General features: G+C 46.4%; 2 protein-coding genes across 4 annotated transcripts in view; both read left to right on the plus strand.

Moving 5' to 3' along the window:
* The first annotated feature begins 11,557 nt into the window (after positions 1–11,557).
* On the plus strand, positions 11,558–25,313 carry LOC136957425 (kinesin-1 heavy chain-like). The gene is made up of 26 exons (XM_067251348.1): positions 11,558–11,970; positions 15,374–15,461; positions 15,609–15,682; positions 15,821–15,925; positions 16,059–16,107; positions 16,272–16,327; positions 16,586–16,673; positions 16,943–17,067; positions 17,715–17,819; positions 17,983–18,128; positions 18,235–18,383; positions 18,688–18,881; positions 19,113–19,181; positions 19,492–19,698; positions 19,887–20,030; positions 20,263–20,451; positions 20,668–20,785; positions 21,033–21,088; positions 21,221–21,330; positions 21,420–21,521; positions 21,601–21,661; positions 21,753–21,824; positions 22,570–22,674; positions 22,811–23,027; positions 23,258–23,387; positions 23,535–25,313. Exons 1-26 carry the CDS (start codon positions 11,845–11,847, stop codon positions 23,539–23,541), a joined length of 2,892 nt encoding a protein of 963 aa, XP_067107449.1. The 5' UTR covers positions 11,558–11,844; the 3' UTR covers positions 23,542–25,313.
* A 1,225-nt stretch (positions 25,314–26,538) lies between these two features.
* The window catches only part of arhgap12b (Rho GTPase activating protein 12b), a 37,067-nt gene continuing 36,683 nt past the window's right edge, over positions 26,539–26,922 (plus strand). For all 3 annotated transcript variants that reach the window (XM_067251696.1, XM_067251698.1, XM_067251697.1), the window contains exon 1: positions 26,539–26,576. The gene's annotated coding sequence lies outside the window, so the exon portion shown is untranslated. The remainder of the gene's footprint in view (positions 26,577–26,922) is intronic.

A 26,922-nucleotide genomic window follows, 5' to 3' on the forward strand; every position in this document is an offset into this window, starting at 1 on the left:
TAACCGCATGGAATACAAACTGCAGCTGTTCACCGCTGGATCAAATGTCCTCAGCAGTTGGGAGGACTGGTCGCCAAGTCGGTTAACCCCTCGCTATCCTTCTCCCTCGAAAACAGGTGCGGCAGTCAGGGCCGGGGTTAGTTTGATGCAGTTCACCACCAGAGCTCAGTCTGAGGAAGAATATGACATTGATTCAACATCACACTCACATAGAGACTTGCCAAAACACAATTCACTAACACACACATAACCCCCATTGACACTAACCCCATCAAACACATAGGGCCTACATTCCCAGGCTATTGTTGGTAACCTCTGGATATATTAAATACCTGTTAGACATTATTTCTTTGCTGCATTATGTATCGGTAATGAAGGAATGTCAATGTCTTCAAGCTCTTGCTCTCTATTCTTTATTATTGTGTTGTAAAGCTTAAAACACAAGATGTGAACCAGAAAGAGGGAGAAAGTGAGGGGGAAAGAGAGAGGCTGTATATCTTTCTTGTACTGCAGAAATGAAGTCGGACAAGTCTGGGTTTGATAAAGAATGAGTTTATTTTGTTGGCCTTTGCCTTGCCAGGTTTGGAATATTGTATTCTGTGTTCAATTTGTTCTGAAAAAGAGAATGATTGAGGCTTGCTGCCCCATCTCCTGCAGACACATTGATGATAGCATGAGGCCCTTCTCCACACCTCGCTGGCCCATTCTCTCAGGGCTTGTTCATTCTTTCAGGGCTTGTTCATTCTCTCAGGGCTTGTTCATTCTCTCTGGATGTCTGCTCCTTAGCACAAGGCAAGATGGAGCAGCAGGAACTGTTGTGTGCAGCCCCTTGAGAGAAAATTGCCTTGCTCAATAGAGGCCATTCAGTTTGTATGGTACCATAAGTGCTCACTCCTCAGTGAAGAGGAAACTTGGAGAAAACAGTGCTGAAACGCTCTGACAGGCGCTGCTTTTTAACAGGAACACTGGGTCTCCATCAACAGTAGCTCTCACAGGGCTGACTGGAGGATTTATCTCTAATAAGCCAGCAAGCGAGTGTGTGTGTGTGTGTGTGCTTGCATTCGTCCGCATCTGATCTGTCTGTGTATATGTGTGTCTGTGTGAGCATGAATGTGTCACTGCACTGTCTTCTGCGACTTTTCCCAGTATCAGGTCAACCTGACACACTGGATAGAACTGCTAAAGGAAGGGAGTCACGGCTCGAGTGAGGGGACATTCAGGTAGGAGGCAAGCACAGCAGAGGACAAAGTCCTGCAGTTTCCTGAGCGGCAATAGAAACAGCTTTCAATTGTTGTCTTCTTCTCTGGACGATTAAACCATCAATCGTATAATTGCTGTCTGTTTGTCAAGAAGATTACAAAGCAGGTTCAGTCTTGCACACGATGGTTGACAAGAATAACCAATGTCTTTTTTTCTGCATATTTGTAAGCTTTGTTGCCACAGCAACCTTTTCTTCACATCCAGTTTCTGGTTTTGTCTTCCGTGAGTTTATTCTGTGGCAGTGAATTCTGCTACAGCTGTTAATTAGAGGATTGCTTGAAAGGTCAGAGAAGGCACTCTTGCACCAGAACGGTTATGTTATACATGTATAATGCATGTCTTCACACAGGTGCCAAGATGTGGGTCAGTAACTGAATAAAACGATATAAAAATATGGTTTCTGTACAGCCTGCATTCTAGTCAACGTTCCTCTTTCATTTTACTTGTCTCCTTGACCACTGGTCACTAATTCTGACCCCAAAAATCGAATTGTTCTTTCCAATAGGCCTACCCAATTAATCTAAACATATTCAACCTGCAACCACAAACATTCGAGTCCACAATTTTGGCAACCAACCACACATGGCTGTATTTCCCTGAACTGAACAAGTTTCGGCCTACATTATCAATGGTGTAAGGAGCCCTGAAAATCAATCAGCATTCAGACTGGAAACTTTCATCAAGGCAATAATGTCCAGTTGTGCATGTGTGTTTGGAGAGGAATCACAATTAGTTGATTCAACACCCCAAAGCAGAAAACTTTCATTTAAGTTAATTTCGGTGCCTTGGTTCTCTGTAATTATTACGCATCTTTTGTGATGTGGTTCATAAAAGGATAGGGGTAAAGCAAGACTGAATCTCATGATTCATATGTTGTGGAGAGAAATGATTGACATGCATAGCCAAGCTTTTCAGCAATGTTGAGAGGCCAATTTCTTTGCAGCATAGACCAAGCTCTTTTTGGCATTGATTTTCCGCCGTTATACTGTCAAACTGGCCTCTGTAGTCATCAGTAGGTCTTTAGATTTTACTGATTTACCTTAAGAAGAACATTGTCGGGGATTTTCCACTGTGTGAATTCGGTGGTTGACTGAAATGAGAAATACTTCAACTCCATCCATGAGCATGCAGAGAAATCTCTTTCCTCTCACTATCCTGAATCTATTTCACTGGGGGCACAATAGTTTGTTTTCTCAGTATCACAAATTCAACCTAATCCATTTACAAATTTTATTTGGATGATGACATTAAATTGTCGAGTATTAACTAACATAACTATTCATGCTGTTGTAACTGCATCCTGCATTTTACTATAAAAGAAAGTTGACTTTTCGGATTCAAATAAAAAGTAGAACTTGTCTTGTGACATTTATTCTGAAATAATGAAATCAACCAGAGATCCATCAGATAAATAGAACAAGGTTGTTCACCCAGTCAGAAGGATAGCTGGACAGCTGACAGAGGTGTGAATCAAAGACACACAGCTAGTACCGGTACTGCTAGTGCATATGACTCATAGCCGCAGCTATCAGTGTTTGAGAACGTCTACCTCCCCTCTTCACTCTCGAGTTCTCTCAGCTTGCTGTGGCAACATCCCTCCCTATGTTCCCTCAGCCTATAATCAGGGCAGTCACACAGGGAACTACGTACAACAAAGAAGACTGGTGCTCATGTGACAAGGTGTGTGGAAACATCAAACCAAAGCTTTTGAAATCATTAACTACTATCGGACAGAAATCACACCACCGACCGACGGGAGTGAGGCTGGACCTGGCTCTCATTGGCCGTCGGCCTTCCAAAGAGGCTGAACCTTTGTCTCACAGACAGAAAGGCAGACAGGTCTTCCTGGAAGTGTTTTCTTTCATTGATAGACCAAGCTGAGGAGAGCTGTGACCTTTCAATCATCCCCTCCAGGGACAGGAAGGGGAGGTTCCACCACCTCGATGCGAGAGATTGAAGACGGCGGCAGGCTTTTGTTGCTAGGCAGCAAGGTCCTCCCAGAGACAATGTCAACAAAGGTGGAAATGAAAGCTGGATCACGTTGGACATTTGAGAATCAACACAACCATCCGAGTCCAGGGTCCATCTGTATGTGTGTCTGTCTATCCATCTGTCATATGTCCATCCATCCAGCAATCCAATTCATTAGTTTATCCATCTATTCCTCCATCCATCCATCCATCCATCGCAGCCTGACATCAGCAGCAGCCTGAGACAAGTAAGGCTTGAAGCACATTTGAATACTGCTCAGTATGATCTGAAACATGTTCACAGACAGGTGATCATACCCCTCTGTCGTGTGTTGACCTCAGCAGTGCAGCACCAGTGAATTACATTGTCCTAATGGATCATTTAATCAGTGCTGACCTAAATGGAACTTTGATTACTGTTTAATGGAGTTTTATTGGCCCTATCAGAACTCATTACCCTTGACAATGTTGCCATGACGTTGATGGTACACTGAGACGGTTGAGCTTTTGGTCTGGTGACAGGAAATAGATGGAAAATTAATGGGACGCAAGTGTGTGTGATGAGGTTAGAACACCTTCCGCTCAAAGTTGTTTGGTCCTCTCAGTTTCTCTGTAGTGGCTTATTCTGTACTTAAATAAGCATCAGTGTTTGCCATGCTTTTACATGAGATTAGATCACACAGGAAACGTTTGGGCAGTATGATGTTATGGCCGACATGTTTTGAAACCCCAAAGTTGCATCTCACGTTGGTTGACATGCTCTTTTCCCGTCTGACAAGATACAACGAAAGTACAGTGTGCTCAGACCTACAGGATACAGGATATCCTCATGACCCGAGGCTCTGGCTAATCCAGCCAGTTCAGAACCAGATTAAAGGTCGTTCCTGTGGCCATGCACAAGAGGCAATAGATGCAGTACAAAAGAGAGAGCGAGTGATGGAGATTTGGAATGGCGGAGGCAGAGATTCACACTCACACACCTGTTCCCAGAGATGGTGGGAGTGAGAGACTGCGGGATGAGAGACTGTGGGATGAGAGACTGTGGGATGAGAGATTGTAGGATGAGAGGATAAGTGCAGCAGAATGAGTGCAGGGAGACAGAGAGAGCTTGCCACCACAACAGGCCCACTGTTCCCTGGCACCTGCCTCCTCCCTTCCTCCCTCCTCTCCACTCCCCACCAAACAGACCCCTCTCTTAGGGCACTACTTTGAAAATGTAAAGGAGGGGGATAGTAATTTATCCCTCGAACCATGTTTAAAGCTCCGAAGAACTACTCACAAAGAAGGTCTTTCAGTGTACTGAGAAAGGCCAGGATAAACCAGCGTGCCTGCCAGGTATCTGCTCCTGATGTGGTTTTGAGGTTACGTTCATAAAATGGCACCTGCCACCCATAGCCTGTTCAGGTCCTGACTCTCCAGCTGACAAAGGGAAGTCTACTTCCCTTTCCTCCTTTCCTGTTAGAAGCCCATCTGTGAGGCATATCTCGAGATACCTTATTGACTCATTTATTTTTCTTCGGGAAATCAATGAGAGAACAGTATAAGAATAAAACTGAATTTTGCAAAGCAATTTTCCACAAGGACACATCCTGTCAGGCAATGGTCAATCAATGAGATGGTTTTCCAGGAGGTTGAAGATAATTACAAGGATTGGATCAGTGGATCTGCTGACTAGCCTCTAACTCTCATTTAATTTGCATGTGTGGGAGAAATTCATATTGTGTGAAATGCTTAGTTTGCCTTTCATTTAATCTTTCACAGAAGTCTGTGTAAGTATTCGTTCCTTATTTCACATTTAAAGTACAATGAACTAAAACTACAGTTGAAAACTTCTTCCTCACCTGCCGTTGTGCCCTTGACAGAAAAATGTCCTGTTGATGATGTTTTCATATACACACTCGTTTGTGTTCAGTGCATGTGTGCGTGTGTGTATGTGTGCATGTGCTACATCTGTCTGCATGTGTTTACTGCACCAGGGGACTAGATCCTGATAGGATGGGAAATCTTTGGTCATACGGTGTATTGATTGAAAAGCCACTAAGGTGGTCATTTTCTGTACCAATTATTATGTCAGTCAATATGATTTTAACTAAATACATAAATGCTTTATAAATTCTACATGGACCATTAGATTTGGGGTTGGGGCAGGAGGTAACATTTATAACTGTGTTTTTCAAATGTGATGCTGCAGAGCATTCAGCAAAGCAATAAATAGATTGAGGAAATACAAAAGATTGTTCATCCCAATGGCGTGTTTTGTTTGCCAGACTGCCTCAGGATTTACACTGAAACCTCTATTTTTGGAACCTGACACAATTGTTTTGTGGACTTGATGGCTACACATGCTTGGCTTAGAAGCCAGTAAGTGTCCCATATACAGCTGTGACAAAACCCTTCCTGTTGCAATTTTGTACTCAGTCATTCACCAGTGATCAGTAGATCTTTTTTGGTCTTTATTTGTTTAATTTGTTTGCATGTTTGTGTAAATGTTGTGCGATGGTGCTTGTGTGTGTGTGTGTGTGTGTGTGTGTGTGTGTGTGTGTGTGTGTGTGTGCGTGTGTGTGCGTGTGTGTGTGTGTGTGGGGGGGGGGGGGTTATGTATGTATGTGTGCACCTCAGTGTGTGTGCGCATGAGTTGTGCATGCTAATGATCATGTAAAAATGATGTGTATGTATCTAATGATCACAGTGTCATAGGTAATGACGTGTGAAGAGGATTGCCTGTATTCCTGTGAGAGCCATCCCCCACACGCAGTTGTGCAAACACACACGCTCACACACAGAGACACACACACCCCTCCTCTGTTAATGAGGGGGAACACGCAGCCAGCTGGTGTGGCTCACACACACCTAATCCCCCCCTTCAATTTGTCAGCTCTCCAAATCCAATCCAGCCCATTTCCCATTCAGCACGTCATGCGTTCTGTGAGGTCCAGAACGCATGATGGTTCTCAGCACCGTCCTGGTTCTTGGTGTCCTTTGCCCTCCATGTAGAAGCCTTTAGCCCAGTGCTCTACCTGGACAGCTTTTGCTGATAGCAACAATTGTGTTTACCAGCTCTTGAAGAGAGCTGCCAACCACACCTAGTTTTTGTCGGCTTCCACCAGTAATCCACCTAGTTCCTGTGAGTTCTAAATCTGAGTCATGGAGCTTGAAACCAACTCTAAAAAACAACAAATGCCCCAAGGCACATAAGACAGGATAGGATGGATGGTGGTTTCATGATTTTGAAGTTCTACTCATGGCTTGATACTTTTTCGTGCCCTTTTTGGGGAGAATTATTAAACCAGAATTTAGAGTTCTTGGACCCATGACCCACGTTACTACTGAAGGGTTTTCAAATGACAGGGAATGAGTGTACATGTAAAAGCAACAAACTTAGAGCACTGTTTGTTCAATGGTTTCTTTGTAGCTAAAATATACATAATCCTTGAACAATGTCTTCAACAAACTACTTAACAGTAATCTGGACCTACCTTCTGCTAACGGTGCTAAACTAGCCCAGGACTAAGGGCTAATCGTCGCAGACACCAACACCAGGCCCAAGCATCCAATGGCTGGTGCGGCAGGAAGATTTGACATGACCTGTGGTGATTTATCAGCAGATTACCTGGTCATCCTAATCATCCAATGTGTTGTACTAACGAACAATCTGGTTAGCAACTTGCTGACAGCCATGATTACGGCTATTACATTGGCTGACCAAATGTTTGCACAGTTATTGGTCCATTAGACAGCTCCTTTGCAAACTTTTGCATTAATGAATAATTAAACGTGTCTTGGTCATTTACCACAACATTGTATTTCCTTAGAGATCCTTCACATTCAAAACACATGCACTTGCTCTCAAATCTGTTTTGCATAACCCAGGATAACTTAAAAGCCCTGAGTATATCCACACAGCCCTTGTATCTCAGTGTTTCAATGTTAGTGTATGGCTGGCAGGTTTATGCTCAGTATACATGTTGTAGATCACATGTGAGCTCTCTCCCAGTACCTCTCCTCAGTGCAGGCTAACTAAGGACCAGCTGTGAGGTAAGCGCTCGTTGCCTCTCCAGCCCCAACACTACCCTGGATGCTGCAGTTCGACGTGTCTGTGGCTGAATGAGTCTGATTAAGGCTTGTTCAGAGGCAAGATCGTGCCTGGCCCCCAGCAGGAAGGCTTCAGAAACACAGTATCAAATCAAACGTACCCCCAGAGGAAAGGCTCCAGCAACACAGTATCAAATCAAATGTACACCCAGAGGAAAGCGACGGAACATCCAATCCAAAGGGTTTACCTGTTGACAGGTTACCTCTTTAGAATCCTTATGATGAAGTATCAGACAGGTATGGTGACTCATTAACTTAGAGGATAATAAATAAGTATAAAGAATGAACTGTGTGTGCATGTGTGAATTGTTACTTGATTAATTGAGTGACAGAAAATGGGGTGAGTGTAAAATAAAAATTCGTATTTTTTATTTTTGACAGGAACTGGTAAGATTACAGAATGGTGCACTTAAAGTATAAAGACAAAACTACTAAAAACAACAAAACAATAAAATTTAATTATATTTTAACCCTTTGTTTGATGGTTTAATTTTATCAAATGTATTTTATGAAATAGATTGTAATGATATCAAACATTAATAAAAACTTTTAAAAAACACCAAGGGGTTTTCTAAGAAAGCATTACTGAAATGGAAGGACCATCTGCCATCTAGTGGTAAAGGTAGTTACTGCTGGAGCTTCCTGCTACAGCTCACATCGTGTCCCACAAGTTAAAAAACGAATGTGTATATAAATAAATAAATGTGTAAAAAAATGAAGCTTTTGCTTTATTATTTACAGGCATAGTATCTAAGTAGTCAACATCTTCAGTCTCTATCTGTGCTTCAAGGTTTTCAGGATTCTGCAGATCTCAAGGACATCTCAATGTAATAACAATGGTGCCAACTCTTATTATCATGTCTCTGTTTAGATTTTTTTTTATAAACATGTGCTTTATCAGGAAGAAGTGTGCCATGTGAAGGAACATAATCTTTGGTCCAGAAAAAGTTATGGACTCTGTAATCAATTGTCATGCTACACTGCCAGGTTAGCCTTTTAGAGGTCAAACAATCAACCGACAACACACTGGAATCAACAGGAGCATTTGCAAAGCAAGCACAGCCCACCGTTACCATAGAAACTTCAGATAAATCCAATTGCCACTGAACACATATGTGCTCTGTGTGGTGGATGGTTTTTAGTGACAATTCTGTGGACTGAAAGCTGTATGAAATTGTCTTTTTTAAGACCATTCTGAAAGGATGTTGTTGCATTGTCCATAAGATACCTCCAATTCATACTATGTGAATGACCATCATTCATTGATTGTCTTTAACAATGTGCAGACAATGATATACCTATGTTTCAGGTGTACTGCTCATTCAGCCTATGATTATGTGCATCAGGAGCAGTATGTATTTATGTTTGTGTATTTATAATCTAAGTCTATTTGTGTTTTGTCTGTTCATCTGTTCATTCATTCAGATGTATGGATGTACAGTATCCATCCATCCATCCATTCATTCATCTCTAGTCTACATGATGTGTGTATGTGTTGTTACTATGGTGACAGCCTTAACAGACAGCCCATCTGCATGAGATGAATAGGGGGACACATGAGGCATCTGTCTTTGTGTTGGTGAAGGCTACATCAACCCTATGGCTGCCTGCAGTCCCACCTGTTCCCTGATCAACATGCTATGGCCACATCAGAACAGTCAGGACCATGGCTTGTCTTGAAAGGAAAGCAGCAAAGCTGAAACCCATTCAAGCCAAACTCTTTTAGGTGATTTTTTCTGATTGTATGCCAGAGTGTGCGTGGGATGCATGACATGCATGGGTTGAATCAAACAAACCCGTTGGACAGCTGCCCAGTTTTGCTGGATTCTAGCCAGGTTAAATGTTCAGAATACTCCCACTCTATGAATATAGAAATGAGAGAAAAGGAATTCTGGAATTATATCCGATGTTTCAAATCATCATTGAAAGTGTAGAAAAAGGAATGAAAATAACAGATGACTTCCATTGTTTTGGGTTTAGAGAGAGTACTCAAAACTAGGAAAGCCATGAATTACTCATCAGCACAACAATTCTTGGAGAACACTCATGGAAGAGAGTGTGTCAAGCATTTCTTTTACATCCTGTCGAGACACAACACAACACGTTCAGTAGATTTCACTGCAAACAGAAAACAGATATGTTTCAAATGGTATTAGCTATGATACAAATCATCTACAAAGGAAATATTTTGGGGATTCTTTGTTTATTAGTCTGCATCCCCCACCCCCTTATTCACCCCCAATTACGCCATATTTTGGAATCTGTATGAATGAAAGTGGAGAGTGTTTGTATGTGAGGTTTCTGTTGTACTTATTATCAGGCTGCTTGGTATAAATAAGGCTGCTGGGACGCCTGTGCTAATTAGCCATTGCAGGGTTCCCTGTAATTATGACAATACTGAAATATTGTGAGGCAGAAAGGACAGGGGCTGTTGTTAGGCTGGAAAGAGAGATGCTGGAGTGTTATAAGGCAGAGAGGACAGTGTTGCTCAAAAACTATCTGAAACCATTCAATATCAAGATGTATTTTTCTACCTTTTCAAAAAATAGCAGACAACACAAGGGATTAGAACACATTTATATGAAAAGAATTATATTTAAGAGATTCATTTTGCCAACCAATTCAACTTGTCGGCTCTTGATCTCATTATCCATGCTTGGTTTAAGTGCCAAACATGAAGCAATTCATCTTGTCGGTCCTCATTGTTGTTGTAGTGGGGAGGAGGCGTCCACATCACAGGGGGCAGTGTTTGACAAGCAGAGGGGAGCAGAAATGATTATCTGTGGGTCTACAGTTCTGTCAATCAATCCTAATTAAATAAGAATATAATAAGAATTAGGATCAGAGTCTGTATCCCACCAAATGTACAGTACAATAAAGTACTGTAAGGAAATACAGGGAAAACGGGCTAGAACATTTAAGGAAAAAAGGAAGTAAGTCTGCCCACCGGCCTTATCCCCAAAGACCAAAAACCCCCCGTGTGTGTCCCTTTCATCCAGACACAGCTGACAGTAGAGGTATATTTGTCTGGGGCACACCTGTTTCATCTGGAACCCAGCCCAGCCCTCTGTTAGCACAGCACACGCCTGGCAGGCTGGCACAGCTCACATGTATTAGATGAGAGGAATGTCTGTCTGAACACTGCATGCTGCCATCATTGATCTTCTCTTAGGCTCTCATTTGTTATCTAAACAAACACCTGTGCAACTGTGTGCTGTGAACTGTGCAAGCCAAGGGTGTGCACTAACTCAGCAGCGTGACTCGGCAGAGATCTGTTTACTTTCAGAAAAGGATATATTTTTTTTGGTCATTTAACAGGAGGATAGGATAGAGTCCGTTTATACCGTGACACAAATTATACCTTTGACATTTGCATAAAACAGCTTGTTAATGTTTCCTGCTGGGTTCATTGTTACTGGCAAAATGCAGATTTATCCTGTAAATTTAAAGTAGAACTACCTCCCGCGTACACCATTCAATCCCTGCTGAGGTTATGGTTGATTGACTGATTTCTGAGGTAATTACAGTTAGGCCAGGCCGCGTAGTGCTTTTGCTGTCGTGCAAACTTCTCCTTCCCTGTTGCGATTTCCCTGTTTGCTACCGTGAGACAGAGCAGGCAGAACAGGGATGCACAGTGGGGTCCTGTGATAAGCCTGCTGTGCATACAGCCTGATAATGACAGGACTACCACCATGAGGTTGTTGTCGGAGGGTGTACGGCAGTGGGGGTAAGGTGGAGGACATTAAGAACTACCAACAGGTTTTGACTGACCACACAGTTTGTTTGTTTGTTTTATTGCCAAGGAAAGGTATAGAAAGATATCAAATTTGCACAAACTTAATAAAAGTAACACATACAAATATAAGTGAGAAGTGCCAAAAGAATATACAAATACAATGTGTATCAAAGTTTAACAAAATAACTTAAAGAGGTAGCATAGTGTTGCAGATCACTTTAAAAAACAAATTACGGCTTTTGATGACTATAGTTTCTTCCATGAATTTCGAAATTTGGCAAGTAGCAACAACAAAAATTTAGAATATAATACTCATTATTTTCTTCAATTTTAATGATAATAATAGAAACCAAACAACAAATCCTTAAACAACATTGAGAAACACAAATGTAAGTTGGTTAATATAATAAACTTACCTGATCACTCAGTTTGTTGTTCTTGTGGGACCCCGAGCTGACGTCATCGGGACATTGAGATCACCCTGGCCTGGGTGAGTGGATCCAGTGGAGCACGACAGGACGGGATCGAGACCGGACTGTCGGCTGGCGCTGCATCATTATGTCTTCCACATTTGTGTGGAAATTATTTACTTATAATTGATATTTTTTCTCTGGAGTTGACCAAGTCAGAGAACAGGAAAGACCGAGCCCATCATTGAAGCTTTCAGGGGTGCGGCCTCGGTTTGCCTCAGGACTTGTCTTGTTGTAGCCAGATATTGATAGCAAGCAGTGCTGTTGTGTTGCAGCCGGATCGGTCTTGTAAGTTCATCTGTGGACGTAGGCGAAGATGGCGGACCCGGCCGAATGCACCATCAAAGTGATGTGCCGTTTTAGGCCATTGAACAGTTCGGAGGTGACGAGAGGGGACAAATATATCCCCAAGTTTCAGGGGGAGGACAGTGTACAACTTGGGGTAAGTCTTTTGCCACCCTGCTAGCTAGCAGTTGCTTCGCTTAGTTGTAGCTTAGCTTGTACAGTAGTAGGTGACCCTATGGATATTTCATAAAAAATGCACCCATATTTTTCTTAAGTTTACTGTATGGATATTGACAGTCCGTACCCCACCCTGAATGATCAAGTGACAACAAATTGTTTGGATAAAACAAATTAATACGATAGAAATAGAAAGTTAGCTTGCTAGTTTAGCCTACACAACAGCACCTACAGCAGCTACTGTAAGCTAGATTACTACAAGGACAATTTGACAACTACCAGCTGAAACATTAATCGATTTAATGACGTTCGAGGGATCATTCTTTTCAGACATGGTAACTTTAGCCTGTTAATTAGATGGCTAACTGGCAAGCAAGCAATACTTTGACTTTGCTAGAAAAATTTAGAAAGCGAAGGCTACATGGTCCCAGTTTATGTTAGCTAGTTGACTAGCTAGCTAGCTTGTCATCATCGCACGGGCCCGACGTCTCCAACAACTACTAGCTAGCTAGCTAGAGAATGTATCACATTGAAATAAGACTAGACAGTCTCATCAAATAAGAGTTCACGAAGTTGTTTTGGCTGGTCTTGGTAACCTTAGGCTAGTTAGCTAACTGGCTAACTACTCTCAGTTGACACATGACATATGGGCACGGTCACGTTGAAGACGCAATCATCACAGACATTAATTGACAGCTTCATTGCCTTAACTTCTACAACAAAGTAGGCCTACTTCTCTGTGTTTTATGCAAGCTGAGTATCTTGAGAAAACATAAAGCGAGGTAGAAGAATAGTAATGCATTTAAAATAGAAATCTATCTCCATTTCTTTGGCTAGGTCACACGCCCTTACAATTACACATGACTCATAATCGTAAAATTGTTAGCTGGGTCAAACTTCCCACGTTCCTAAGAAAAACGTTACCTCAACCAAAGCTCAACCCTCGGAGTGTTATATAAATGGGTTCTTTGAAAGTCAAACTCCAGTCAGACACCTAAAGACAACATTTGGTTTGTGCTAGACTATGTTCTGAAGGGTGTGGCATGCATCTCAATGGCTTTCAATTAAATGAAAGTTGTGTGAGACTATGTACTTAACTAAGCCTTTACCTATAGGGGATTGCAAAACTTGTCACAACTTGAGGGCTCTGCAGTAAATATTCTATGAATCCAGGATATTCTTCATCCTTTACATTGAGGCATGAATGTGGAAAGAAACTGGTTTTGTCCAACCTCTGACAGATGATACTTTTAGGTATCATCTGCACAGACACAGTCAGTGAGAACAACTGGATGGTTGAGGGGTGTGGTGCTATTATGAGGTGAGGAACTATGGGGTATTACGGGATAATACTGTAATAGGAGTGGAACATTTCTTTGACCCCATTTGTCTTTAAATAGATAACCCTGGTGCTGGATAAATTCCTTTACCCAGAACAATGGGAATCACTGACAGTTCAAGTCAGGCTTTCTTTAGCTGATGTTGACTTCCCCCCCATGATTGTTCACTGTCAGTTGTTGAATTTATTTAAATAATGTTGACCACTCTAACCTTCAGTCCATGTGATGTCCAGCCTCTGGTAATCCCACTTTTTTTACTTCTGGCAACAGACTACCCAAATGCTGCCTTGCATATCAGGCACAGACCTGCTGATAGGCTGGATCTTGCCAGGAGCTTGCCAGGGGCTCTGTGTGGGTGCACATGCATGTAAGCGCACCAGGGAGGTCCCTGCAGATGTCATTCACAACCAGAGTTCATCTTCTCCTCCATGTCCACCACCTAGCAGGCTATGCCTGGGTAACAGTCCACCACCTAGCAGGCTGTGCCTGGGTAACAGTCCACCACCTAGCAGGCTGTGCCTGGGTAACAGTCCACCACCTAGCAGGCTGTGTCTGGGTAACAGTCCACCACCTAGCAGGCTGTGTCTGGGTGACAGTCCACCACCTAGCAGGCTGTGTCTGGGTAACAGTCCACCACCTAGCAGGCTGTGCCTGGGTAACAGTCCACCAACTAGCAGGCTGTGTCTGGGTAACAGTCCACCACCTAGCAGGCTGTGCCTGGGTAACAGTCCACCAACTAGCAGGCTGTGTCTGGGTAACAGTCCACCACCTAGCAGGCTGTGTCTGGGTGACAGTCCACCACCTAGCAGGCTGTGTCTGGGTAACAGTCCACCACCTAGCAGGCTGTGTCTGGGTAACAGTCCACCACCTAGCAGGCTGTGTCTGGGTAACAGTCCACCACCTAGCAGGCTGTGTCTGGGTAACAGTCCACCACCTAGCAGGCTGTGTCTGGGTAACAGTCCACCACCTAGCAGGCTGTGCCTGGGTAACAGTCCACCACCTAGCAGGCTGTGCCTGGGTAACAGTCCACCACCTAGCAGGCTGTGTCTGGGTAACAGTCCACCACCTAGCAGGCTGTGCCTGGGTAACAGTCCACCAACTAGCAGGCTGTGTCTGGGTAACAGTCCACCACCTAGCAGGCTGTGTCTGGGTAACAGTCCACCAACTAGCAGGCTGGCTGCAGGCAGGGGAACAGCTTTTTTCTCGTCGGCACGGTCACTGCATCATCTCAGAGAAATTCTTTGCACCTCTTCCTCCTGTGCCTTCAGCTTAGACTGAGCCACCTGCATCTGTGCTGCAGCTTCGGTTGTGGTAAGTCTTGCTGAATCAGCGTATGCAGTAGGCCTATGTACTGCCAAGACAAGGCTTTGATGGGGCCTTCAAATGCTGTCCCTAAATCCCACCAGACCACCCGTGTCCCGGCCCGCTGCTGTGTTCCGTGGCTTCCCAGGCCTGAACACAGCTTCAGAATCAGCAAACACAAATCTCCCTCTCTTCCAGTCTGTCTTCTTGCTGTCTGTACGACACATCTCTAAGCCTATCATGAAGAATCCTTCTGTTTAGCTCCTTGTTTTTGTCCCTTCTTTGTCTAATTTAGACTAGACTATACAGACGCACATCAGCGTCTGTTGTTGCAGCCAGTAAGACCCTTTGCATATTAAACAGACACAGATGGGGATGTTTATAGGCTAGCTGTCTCTGGGTATTAGTCTGGTCTTGTCAGAGCTCTTAGAAAGGTTAGACTGTAGATCTCCATCTCCTCACTGACTAACCTGATTTGGAATGAGTGTTGTAACTTGTGAAAGTGGTCTGTCAGTGGTTCTCAAGAGCCAGCAACTAGACGGCTAATGGTCAGACTATTAATGGTGTACCTGTACACTTCCATTGCGGTTTGAGTTGTTCGACACGTACGTTGTTTGTAGTGGGGGTTGTGTAGATATAGATTTAAATGTTGGAGGCACAGTATGACATGCCTCTGAGTTGGACCTACTTATTGTCTTGTCTTTTCGAAATCATTTCTGACCTAATTGTTTTCGTCTCCAGGGCAAACCGTACATGTTTGACCGTGTGTTGCAGTCCAACACGTCGCAGGAGCAAGTGTACGAGGCGTGCGCTCAGAAGATCGTCAAAGGTATGCCTGGGTTACCCACGCACAAGTTTGGTAACTTTAGCAGCAAACGCTGGTGTCAAGGTGACAGTAGACAAATTCCAGAACTCACAGGTTTGGCCTGCCCTCACACTAGCACTCAAATAATTTCCATATCCTCTTCCTCTACAGATGTCCTGGATGGCTACAACGGTACCATATTTGCCTATGGGCAGACCTCCTCTGGGAAAACGCACACAATGGAGGTCAGCGCTAGGGCTAGCTACGAGTTAGCCGCTGTTGGTTCTAATGTGGTTGGTTCTTCCAGTAACCAGTAGTGTTACTGGACTCCTACTACAAAGTGAACCTACAGATGGTTAATGATATGTCTGGGGTCTGTACAGGGGAACCTCCATGATCAAGATGGTATGGGCATCATCCCCAGGATCGTCCAGGACATCTTCAACTATATCTACTCCATGGACGAGAACCTGGAGTTTCATATCAAGGTACGGCAAGTTAGCATTGATAGCATAGACCTGAAGATTGTTAGGAAGCCCACGTGTTCAGGGAAGTTGAAAATAATTAATGTAGGAAGTCTGCTACTCTTAGTTGTTCGGTAACCAAATCTCTCCTTTACAGGTCTCCTATTTTGAGATTTACTTGGACAAGATCAGGGACTTGCTGGATGGTATGTAAGCGCTCTGTCACTAAGCATTTGTCCATAGCTCTTTTCTTGTACTAGTCCTACATACTGTTGAGGCATTCAATGTTAACAGTCAAGACAATCCAACCCCATGAAACACGGAATAACCGTGAAACACAGTGTCTTCATCTGACTCCCCTCATCCACAGTATCAAAGACCAACCTGTCTGTGCACGAGGACAAAAACAGGGTGCCGTACGTCAAGGTGAGAACCTCCTTTTATAGGAACCCCGAGTACAGCCTGGTTTACTGGAAAGTCTGGGCCTAGATATGACACGCAGAACATGAGTGCATGACGGGGTAGAAGTAAAGGTCTTCATTTTAGTGTTCTCATTGATCGTCAACGTTACCCAACAACACAGTCCCCCTCCTCCCATATCCCAATAATAATCATCCCATTGTGGAAGCCAATATTGCTGTGCCCGTTGAAAACAGTGGTTCCTTGTGTGGCCCTTGTCTCCAGGGGTGTACCGAGCGATTCGTATGCAGCCCTGAGGAGGTCATGGACACCATCGATGAGGGCAAGTCCAACAGGCACGTGGCCGTCACAAGTGAGCACCCCCCTCCCCCGTCTCCCACAAACCTCCACAAACATCCCATATTCCAACCTCAGCCCCCCAGCCCCTGCTGTCTCTCATGGGTTCCACCTCACCACATCTCCTGACTCTCCGGAGGTGGAGGCCTAGCTTATCCCTACTCGTACTAAGTTCCATCCAGCCACTCGGTAAACACTGAAGAAATGTTGCATGAGTAAAGTGACTGGATAGAGGCCCTCAACTCCTATCGTGTGCGCGCGCGTGTGTGTGTGTGTGTGTCGCAGACATGAACGAGCACAGCTCCCGCAGTCACAGCATCTTCCTCATCAACGTGAAGCAGGAGAACACTCAGACTGAGCAGAAGCTCAGCGGCAAACTCTACCTCGTCGATCTGGCCGGGAGCGAAAAAGTAGGAGACAGTTTTTTTTTTTGTCTTCTAATTTTCTGCCTCCTAACGCCATTTCATCACACAGACACTCCGTGTTCACACACCCTTTCCCCTTAGAGACCACAACCCCTCAACAAGGGGATGTGTTAGCATCCTTAGCTAGCTCACCGCACGGACATGCAGGTACAGGAGCTGGAAGCGCCCGCTGCCTCCCCTCACACATGCACACGTCTTCATAATCTCCTCATCAAATAAGTTGACGATAAGCCAAGGATGGCATTAAGCTCCCACCAAAGACATTAACATTCTCTTGTCACCCTCTTGTCATAATCTGGTTACTGTCACAACTTATCATGCACGGTTCTTATTGACTCCTCTATCTGGTGGTGTTCAGAACGTGTTCCCTGTGTGTCGAGGGTCTTTATCTGCAGGTTGTAAATGTCCATCTTCTCTCAGATGATACGATCTAAGTTCTAGAGTTGTCACAAGGACCTGTTTGTTGGGTCTGTGCTGCTTGCCTAAAATAATGTGTGACTGTGTGTGTGTGTGTGTGTGTGATGCTGTGTGCATGTGACCTTGTGTGTGACTGTGTGTATGTGAGACGCTGTGTTCGTGCGTTCGACATTTGTGTTTGTTTCTTACTCTGTGTGTCCGGTGCATGAGCGCAGGTCAGTAAAACCGGAGCAGAGGGTGCCGTTCTGGACGAAGCGAAAAACATCAACAAGTCGCTGTCATCGCTGGGCAATGTGATCTCAGCGCTGGCAGAAGGCACGGTGAGATTGCATTGGTGTACAGAATCCAAAACGCAGTATTGCTAGCAGGTTTTAGGAAAGCTTTGCTCACAAGATATAAATCCACGGTTGCGAGAACTGCTCCATAGCTACCAGTAACTGCACTCTGGAGGCTGTTCTAACCCCCCCCCCCCCCCCCCCCCAGTCCTATATCCCCTACAGAGACAGCAAGATGACCCGTATCCTGCAGGACTCCCTGGGGGGCAACTGTCGGACCACCATCGTCATCTGCTGCTCCCCCTCCTCCTACAACGAGTCAGAGTCCAAGTCCACCCTCATGTTCGGACAGAGGTGTGCCCGCGGGGCCTGGAACACACATGACACACTCTCACACGCACAGCCTGCCCTTCCGCTCACATATACCGTGTGTGTCTGTGTGTGTGTGTGTTCCCCTCAGAGCGAAGACCATCAAGAACACGGTGTGTCTGAACGTGGAGCTGACGGCCGAGCAGTGGAAGAAGAAGTACGAGAGGGAGAAGGAGAAGAACAAGAGCCTGCGCAGCACCGTCACCTGGCTGGAGAGCGAGCTCAACCGCTGGAGGAACGGTGAGCGCTAACCCCCCCCCCCCCCCCTCTCCCCCAAGCCTGGATGGGATGGGGAGGCTGGCCACCTCGAAACAAACGCCCCTCTCCGCCTGTATTTGGTCCCCTATTCTCAGCAGAACTAGAGTGACTTTATCGCCGAGTCATGGTCGTCCTCTCTTGGGCTCAAACAGGAAATCAGACCAACTTGTTGCCTGGATACCAAAGAAAGAATCTTTTGTCTGCTCACGGCCGCTTCTTATTAGACACGCACAGGGTCTGCGCGGCTATGTTGTCGCCTGTTCATGCGTGTCGCCCCCCCCTGCAGGCGAGAGTGTGCCGGTGGAGGAGCAGTTCGACAAGGAGAAGGCCCACGCCGAGGTCCAGGCTCTGGACAACGTGGTGAACAACGAGAAGATGGCGCCCTCGCCCGCGGGGATCCCGGGGGTGCGGCTCACCGACGCCGAGAAGGAGAAGTGCGAGGCGGAGCTGGCCAAGCTGTACAAGCAGCTGGATGACAAGGTGGGAGGAGGAGGAGGGGGGGGGGGGGGTGGCAGTCTGGAGTAGTTGTCGGGGTTTAAATTTCTTCACCTGAAGGACGACGACATGTTCCGAGCAGCTGTTAATTATCCCAAGACGTGTCATCCACCGGTGTGTCCTCTCCCTCTCCCTCTCTCTCTCTCTCTCTCTCTCTCTCTCTGTCTCTCTCTCTCTCCCCCCCCCTCCCTCTCTTCCACCCCTCCTTGTGTTCAGGATGATGAGATCAACCAGCAGAGCCAGCTGGCCGAGAAACTGAAGCAGCAGATGCTGGACCAGGAGGAGGTTAGCCCTCTTCCTCCCACACACACACGCCCCCCCCCACCCCCACCAGTCCTAGCCTCTGTCCCCCATCAACCCCATCAGTCTGTTATTAGTGAGCCTGTTCCTCCACAGGGGGGCACAGCAGCTCTTCATGAGGGGTCTGGAGTCTGGCTCTCAGCCCACACAGCAGCATACACCTGAGATCCACATAGGTCCTGAGTTTTGGGCCGCGTCTATCGAGTTAGAAAGGCCGAGGCGATGCTACCTTAGCTGGTGTGTCTTGGCGTGACTCGTGATCATGAACGACATGATCCCCCCCCCCCCTCCGTAGCTGCTGGCCTCGTCGCGGCGCGACCACAACAACCTGCAGGGGGAGCTGAACCGCCTGCAGGCGGAGAACGAGGCGTCCAAGGACGAGGTGAAGGAGGTGCTGCAGGCCCTGGAGGAGCTGGCCGTCAACTACGACCAGAAGAGCCAGGAGGTGGAGGACAAGACCAAGGAGTTCGAGGCTCTCAGCGAGGAGCTCAACCAGAAGTCGGTGAGAGACCGATTCAAAAAGCTTCAATCACCCCCCGCCCTCTTCCCCCTGCTTCCCTCTCCCCTCTGCTACAGGGACCCCCACCTCAACATTCACACTCCACTAAAACAAAAACAAGAAAAACTTAGCTAGACAGATGCTACAACTTTCTCCTCACGTCGTCCTTCCCCTGCGCCTCTCTCCTCCAGAGCATCCTGGCCTCCATCGACTCGGAGCTGCAGAAGCTGAAGGAGATGACCAACCACCAGAAGAAGAGGGTGACGGAGATGATGTCCTCGCTGCTCAAGGACCTGGCGGAGATCGGCATCGCCGTTGGCAGCAACGACATCAAGGTCGGTCTCTTGGGCCGCCAGGAAGTCCTGGCGTGAGACGGGGATGCTACTGGAAGCATGCTTCCTGGAGGGACCCGTCTCTTATACACTGATCATTGATGATTACTACAATAGCTTAAAGAACCAAATGGTTGTGCAACACGTCTGCCGAACAGTAAACCTGACATGTTTTACTTGCATATTTTTCCCGCTCACTTCTCCCCACACACACACACACACACACCCCGCGCAGCAACACGAGAGCAGCGGGCTGATAGACGAGGAGTTCACGGTGGCGCGCCTCTACATCAGCAAGATGAAGTCGGAGGTGAAGACCCTGGTGAAGCGCAGCAGGCAGCTGGAGAGCGCGCAGGCCGACAGCACCCAGAAGATGGAGGAGAACGACAAGGAGCTGGCCGCCTGCCAGCTGCGCATCTCCCAGGTAACGGCCGGCTCACCGCTGGCTGGAAGCTCATAGGCGGGGGGGGGGGGAGCGCGCCCTCAGTCACAGCGCTGGGAACAGTTTGTTTAGCACGATGCGCAGATTACATTTCGACTCCGGTTCTGCATTTGGGGATGTCTGAATCATGTTCTATCCACAAGTGCTGACCTGTCTCTACCCCCCCCCCCCCCCCCCCCCCCCCCCCCTCGCCTGCAGCACGAGGCGAAGATCAAGTCTCTGACGGAGTACCTGCAGAACGTGGAGCAGAAGAAGAGGCAGCTGGAGGAGAACGTGGATTCCCTCAACGAGGAGCTGGTCAAGATCAGCGCCCAGGGTGAACACACCGCCGCACTCCAGGGACTGACATCACTCACCTCATCCAACCCCAAACCCATTCAACTCAAATGCATGCCTCACATTCCACCATGAGAGGATTTGATGATGTGATTTGATGATGAGTAAAGTCAACAGGAATTGAATGCGTGAATCTCAGTGAAGGGGATTAGAGAGAACTGATTTATCGCGCCGCTGGCGCCACCAAGTGGTCATATAGGGACTGACACAAACTCCCTCCTTCACAGAGAAAGTCCACACCTTGGAGAAGGAGAACGAGGTCCAGTCAGCCAATGAAGTCAAAGTACGAGCACGCATCCAAAAAGACTATACCAAAGAATTAATGCAATGATTTTACAACCTTTGGCTGGTTAAAGCATGATTCCTGTGGTGGTAAACATGTGTGTGTGTGTGTGTGTGTGTGTGTGTGTGTCAGGATGCCGTGGAGAAGCAGATCCAGTCCCACAGAGAGAGTCACCTGAAGCAGATCAGCAACCTGAGGGATGAACTGGACACCAAGGAGAAGCTCATCACCGACCTCCAGGAGTAAGAACACACACACACACACGCCTGTAGACACACACACACACACAACCCGAGTCCAGAAGGTTTACTGGTGTTTGCTGTGTGTCCAGTCTGAACCAGAAGATCATGCTGGAGCAGCAGAGACTGAGGGTGGAGCACGAGAAGCTGAAGACCACCGACCAGGAGAAGAGCCGCAAGCTGCACGAGCTCACGTATGTACACACACACACACACAACAATATAGAAGTGTTTGTTTGTGTGCTTACTTGTGTGTGTTTGGGTTGTTTCCAGGGTGATGCAGGATAGAAGGGAGCAGGCCAGACAGGACTTGAAAGGACTGGAGGAGACAGTGGTGAGTTGCTGTGTGTGTGTGTGTGTCTATGCACGTGTGTGTGTGTGTATGTGTGTCTGTGTGTTTCTCTAAACTCCCTGTCTCCATACAGGCCAAGGAGCTGCAGACCCTCCACAACCTCCGCAAGCTGTTTGTCCAGGATCTGGCCACCAGGGTCAAGAAGGTACACACACACTCAGACAGGTCTACACACTCACACAAACACAGGCATGCATCATTTATTATTGGCCTTTGTAAAATATCCTCCCTCAAGGTGGTAAGACTGGAACGGAATCAATCATTCTTTATCGACGCAGGGTAGACTACACACACACACCCTGTTAGATGTCCATCACTTGTTCTAAGTCTGAGGAGGAGATGTGTCTGTGACGTTAACTAGGTCAGCTCTTCTTCAAAGGCAGCGCATGTAAATATGCTGTTGGGGCTCGCTCACATTCCCCGGTAAGGTACCGAGCCCCCCCCGCCCCCCCCCCTCCCTACAGGAAAACCCAACCGAGTCGGAAAACATCCTTCTCTGGAATCTGAGAGAATGCGATCCACCCTGCCAGTTTAGCGTAGCGGCCAGGTGGCAGCATGGGATTTCTCAGCTGCTGGGAATGACAACATTGGATTCACGGCGATGTTCCGTGTCCCTTCACAACATGCTTATTTTTGACTGAGCCATCGCCAGAGGTGGAAAATGAACTGTTTTGGAATCTACAATGACTGCAAAAATGAGAGGGGGGGAGAGGGGGTTCAAAGTTCTATTGATTTGAGTGTGTCACAATAGATAAAGAAGACTCAATCAGTTCCTCCCTACAGCCTCTGCCTTGCTATATAACTGGCTTTCTTGTTCAACCTGGGTTGAATGCAGTATGTCGATGTTGTGGTCGCCCAGTGTTGAACTCCAGTCTTGTGTGTCCGTCCAGAGTGCTGAGATGGACTCTGATGACACAGGGGGCAGTGCCGCCCAGAAACAGAAGATCTCCTTCCTGGAGAACAACCTGGAACAGCTCACCAAGGTCCACAAGCAGGTACATGCACACACACACACACACACACACTGTAAGCTTAGTTTCAACCAGGTGATCTGTGAACTGCATACTGCTTCCCGGTGGTGTCCAAGCTGAAGCGATCCAGCAGTAACACTCTCCACCCCCCCTCACCCAGCTGGTCCGCGACAACGCCGACCTGCGCTGCGAGCTGCCCAAGCTAGAGAAGCGCCTGCGGGCCACGGCGGAGCGGGTCAAGGCCCTGGAGACGGCCCTGAAGGAGGCCAAGGAGAACGCCGCCCGCGACCGCAAGCGCTACCAGACGGAGGTGGACCGCATCAAGGAGGCCGTGAGGGCCAAGAACATGGCCAGGAGGGGCCACTCCGCTCAGATCGGTGAGGCTGGGCCCACACACACACACACACGTATGTAAGGGTAAATGAATGCACATCCGGCACACACTCACTTTGAGGACTGCTCTCATTGGGTGTGTGTTTCCCGTGTGGATGTATGGCACTCCAAAGCAAAGCACACTGTGACTAATGTCCCTGTGACTGATCTGACCTGGGTCCCCAGACTGGGTCTAACCCCCGCTGTGTGTTGTCCCTGTCCTCCCTCTTCCCAGCCAAACCCATCCGGCCAGGACAGCCCCCCGTGGCCTCCCCCACCCACCCCAACGTCCACCGGGCCGGATTCATCCAGAACAGCCCGGCAGTGGGCATCAGAGGAGGCGGAGCCAACAAGCAGCAGGAGAAGTGAGTGCGGGAGGAGGCGGTGCCCTAATCCACCTGTTAACCCGGTCTACACAGCACCGGGCCTGTCCACACCTCTAACACAACCTGCTTTCTCTCTCTCTGTCTGTCTCTCTCTCTTTCTCTTTCTCTCTCCCTCTCTGCCCTCAGCTGCTGAAGAAAAAACACCAGAACAGAGAGAGACGCAAAGATCCCCCAGAGACGCTCCCATTCCAGAACAGTGTCCTGTCTCACGGGACGACTCCTCCGACACACAAGCTAAACACTACCTACACACACCCGCACGTGGGGTTTACACGTACAAGTCCTGGGTGGGGCAGTTTCTCCCCTTGAGCTCGTTTAGTCTGCCCAGCACAAAATTGATCATGAAATAATCATTATAAAACATGACGAGCAATCCCGACAAAGAATTAACGTCTATTAACACCCATGGCTCCATTTTGATTGCACCGAATTTGTTCACGTCCTCTGATTTGAGTCTACTGTGCCAAGATGAATGTAACCTTGTGGGTTAACTGAAGAAAAGAAGAAAAAACACTCAAAGAAAGAGGAAAGGATATAGAGGAAGATTGTCTGCAGGTTATGGTAATAATAATTAATGTACTGAAAGTACCCTTCCTGGCTGAGTCAACAAACTTGTTTAAAAGTTAAAGGCTTATAAAAAAGAAACTACTGTTCTCGCAGTGTGAGCACTGAATGTGTGTTTTTTTGTTTTGTTTTTTTTATAGCTCTTTTTACATCTTATTTTTGGGGGTTCAAATCCTGTATAGCACATATTTTATCATTGGCTAGTTCAATGCACTACTGTAGAAGACAGAACGATTGGACTGTGAAGAGAGGCGGATGGCAGGAAGGCAGCCAGACGCTTCCCCGCATCACAGCGGAGGAGCTCAGAATATCCAATCCAATGTCAGCGCATGACGAGGAACGTGACTGAGCTACCTCGCCACTCCGCCAGGCGTCTCTGCACATGCCAGCGCGTACGCCGCACTCCCGCTGGCTCCACGTCCAAGTTACCACAGACGACACATTATTTATATATCTGGATCGATGGAGGATGTATCAGACTTTATTGTGAAGTGGGAACCATCAGCCAAAGCGGTAGTGATCATTTCTGTGCAAGCAATCCCTTAAGGGGATCCTAGTGTGTTCCAAATCTCCCAGACATTGACGTTGTTTGCCCCATCCTCTGGCCTGTGGAGGGGAGTGGCAGAAGTTCCGTTAGCGGCGGTTAGTGTCCTATAAAAGAGAGGGGGATCATCTCATATACTTTCAACCCCTCCCTCTCCAACCCTCCCCATGTTCCCCTCTTTTTATATCATGTTTGATTATTAGATGATCTGATGTGTGCACATTCATGTCTTCCATGTGCCTGCGTTGAGGGGGATCGTCTTGGTGTTGTTTTGAACTTGTACTGTACTTGGAGTAGTTTAGTTTTTTTGCTTTCTTGCTGTTAGCTATATATTTGATGAATTAATCTGTGTGTCCGATTCATTCAAGAGTCACCAATTCCTCTGTCGCTCCAAACCGATTAATCATGTGATGGTAGATTGGGATAGAACTAGCTGGTCTTGGTAGAGGCGGGAGGGCTCTCATAAAGGTCTGGTTTTTCCTCAGTGGTTGCCTGTTTGCTTTAGCAACACCTCTGTGCTATGGCTGGTAGATACTGTTTATTTATTACAGGCAGGCTGACAGATGGGACTTGTAGTTTTACCTTCTGTATTTCATTTTATACACCTCCACCAAAATTGTTTTATCCCACCCCCCCCACCACCACCTTTGTTGTTCACTGTTAGTGTGGATGGAGTGGAAAATAAACTATCCAGAACCACTCAGGAAGAGAAGCTTTTGTCATATTGGTAGCTCCAGGATCTTGTACAAACTCCTGACTGATTGTAAAGATTAACTACTTGGTTGAAATAATGTTGTGATTTAAAACTGGTCAAATACACTAAATCGGGAGAAACTGTTTTTGTTTTATTTTAATGATTTTTTGTTCAATGAAGTTCAAATTTACCCTGAAGCACTTTGAAATGTACTTGTAGAACTGAAAGTGAACCCTACCTAAAACAAACCTCTCTCTCTGACAACTGTTTAAAGGAAACAACTGGATGTCCTCTGGGTTTGGCTTTAGGTGGATAACTTAATGAAGTGATTGTAGCAGAGTTAATACGGTTCACTCTGCTCGGGACAGCACTGTACATGTGTATGTTTGTGTGTGCGTGTGCGTAACCTTTGGGAGATTGATGCATTGCAGTGTAAATCCTCCAGATTTCTGTAGCCTTGGTTCCTCAAGTTTTTACCCTCGAGATAAAGCCAATAAAGTCTCAATGAGAGCTGACTGGTGCAGTTATTTTCTTCCCGAACCTTCAGTATATTTGTCTTAGCAATTGCAGGACTGTATAAAGATGGAAGAAGACTAACATGTTGCTGGGTGAATAACTTCTGTGAGTGAGAAGTTAATTTGCATACAGAAAGACCAGTCCAGAAATGGTTAATTCTGGTAGCCTTCAACACAGTTGATTTCGTGTGCTAACCTTATCACGCCAGCAGAGGTCGCTCTGAAAGCTTTCTTTCCATAATGGAATTATGATTTAGATTGGAACGCATCAATTGTACGCTTTGGCTTAACATGCAAAGTAATACGTTTTCACCTACTGCATGTCATGCCAGAACAGAACAAAGCCATACCCAATAACCAGTCCAGTCTCAGTGTGGCTACCAAATGACGTGACAACCGAATTATGAATCTACACTCACTCATTCATGATTAACTCGATGTCTCATTTGTGGAAACCTGTGTAAATGTTATCTTCATTGGGAGAATATTCTCATTTAAATGCTTGTTAGCTATGCTGTCTATTGAACCCATATATTTAATTACAGATGCATATCCTGCATATACTATCATCGGTCCAACTGAGAGGTTTGGTGAGCCGCGAGAGGGCATACCGTGAGTGTTGCAGTGTACAGTCCATCAAGGCAGGCCGACGGGCGGGGTGGGAGTGCGTTCTCCTAGCACAGCGTTGGGTAGGTTGTGAAAGAGGCGGGGGACTGCGAATCCGCAGACTACAGTCTGTACGGTCGCCTACTCCTCAAGAGTGTGCATCCTGAAATAGCAGGAGAAAAAAGTTCCTACTAAACAGTTATTTTGGTTGGTGGGTTTCACGAGAAGAAAGACTTCAACTGCAGGTATTGTAGTTTGTATCTGTATGGATTGTTTGTTGCGGATTTTTTTCCCCTTAATCTAGGATATTGTTCCTACTGAGTTTCTACTTTGCTGCTGTTGCTAAATAGCTCACTTTGTAGTGTGTTCACCGCGAACAATGTTGTTTGCTTAGGCGATCATCCAAGGTTTACATTACTTTTCCTTCAAGAAAGGTTGTCTTTCAACGATATGGTTTGGTTTGTGGCTGTATTTAGTGTCGCAAGTAGCCTTTGCAAGGTTGTTTTTGGTAAATGGTTATCAACGTTTCGCGCTGTTATTATACATAGCCAACCTGCCACCAAATAACGGGATTGGGTCAATAGGCCTAAT

Source organism: Osmerus mordax, chromosome 15 (genome assembly GCF_038355195.1).
Source record: "Osmerus mordax isolate fOsmMor3 chromosome 15, fOsmMor3.pri, whole genome shotgun sequence".
NCBI lineage: Eukaryota > Metazoa > Chordata > Actinopteri > Osmeriformes > Osmeridae > Osmerus > Osmerus mordax.

Coding starts and splice junctions, on each gene's coding strand:
- LOC136957425 (XM_067251348.1), top strand. CDS start 11,845: ATGGCGGACCCGGCCGAATGCACCATCAAAGTGATGTGCCGTTTTAGG. Junction 18,384..18,687: donor GCTCAACCGCTGGAGGAACG/GTGAGCGCTAAC, acceptor CCCCCCCTGCAG/GCGAGAGTGTGCCGGTGGAG. Junction 21,522..21,600: donor CGCAAGCTGCACGAGCTCAC/GTATGTACACAC, acceptor GGTTGTTTCCAG/GGTGATGCAGGATAGAAGGG.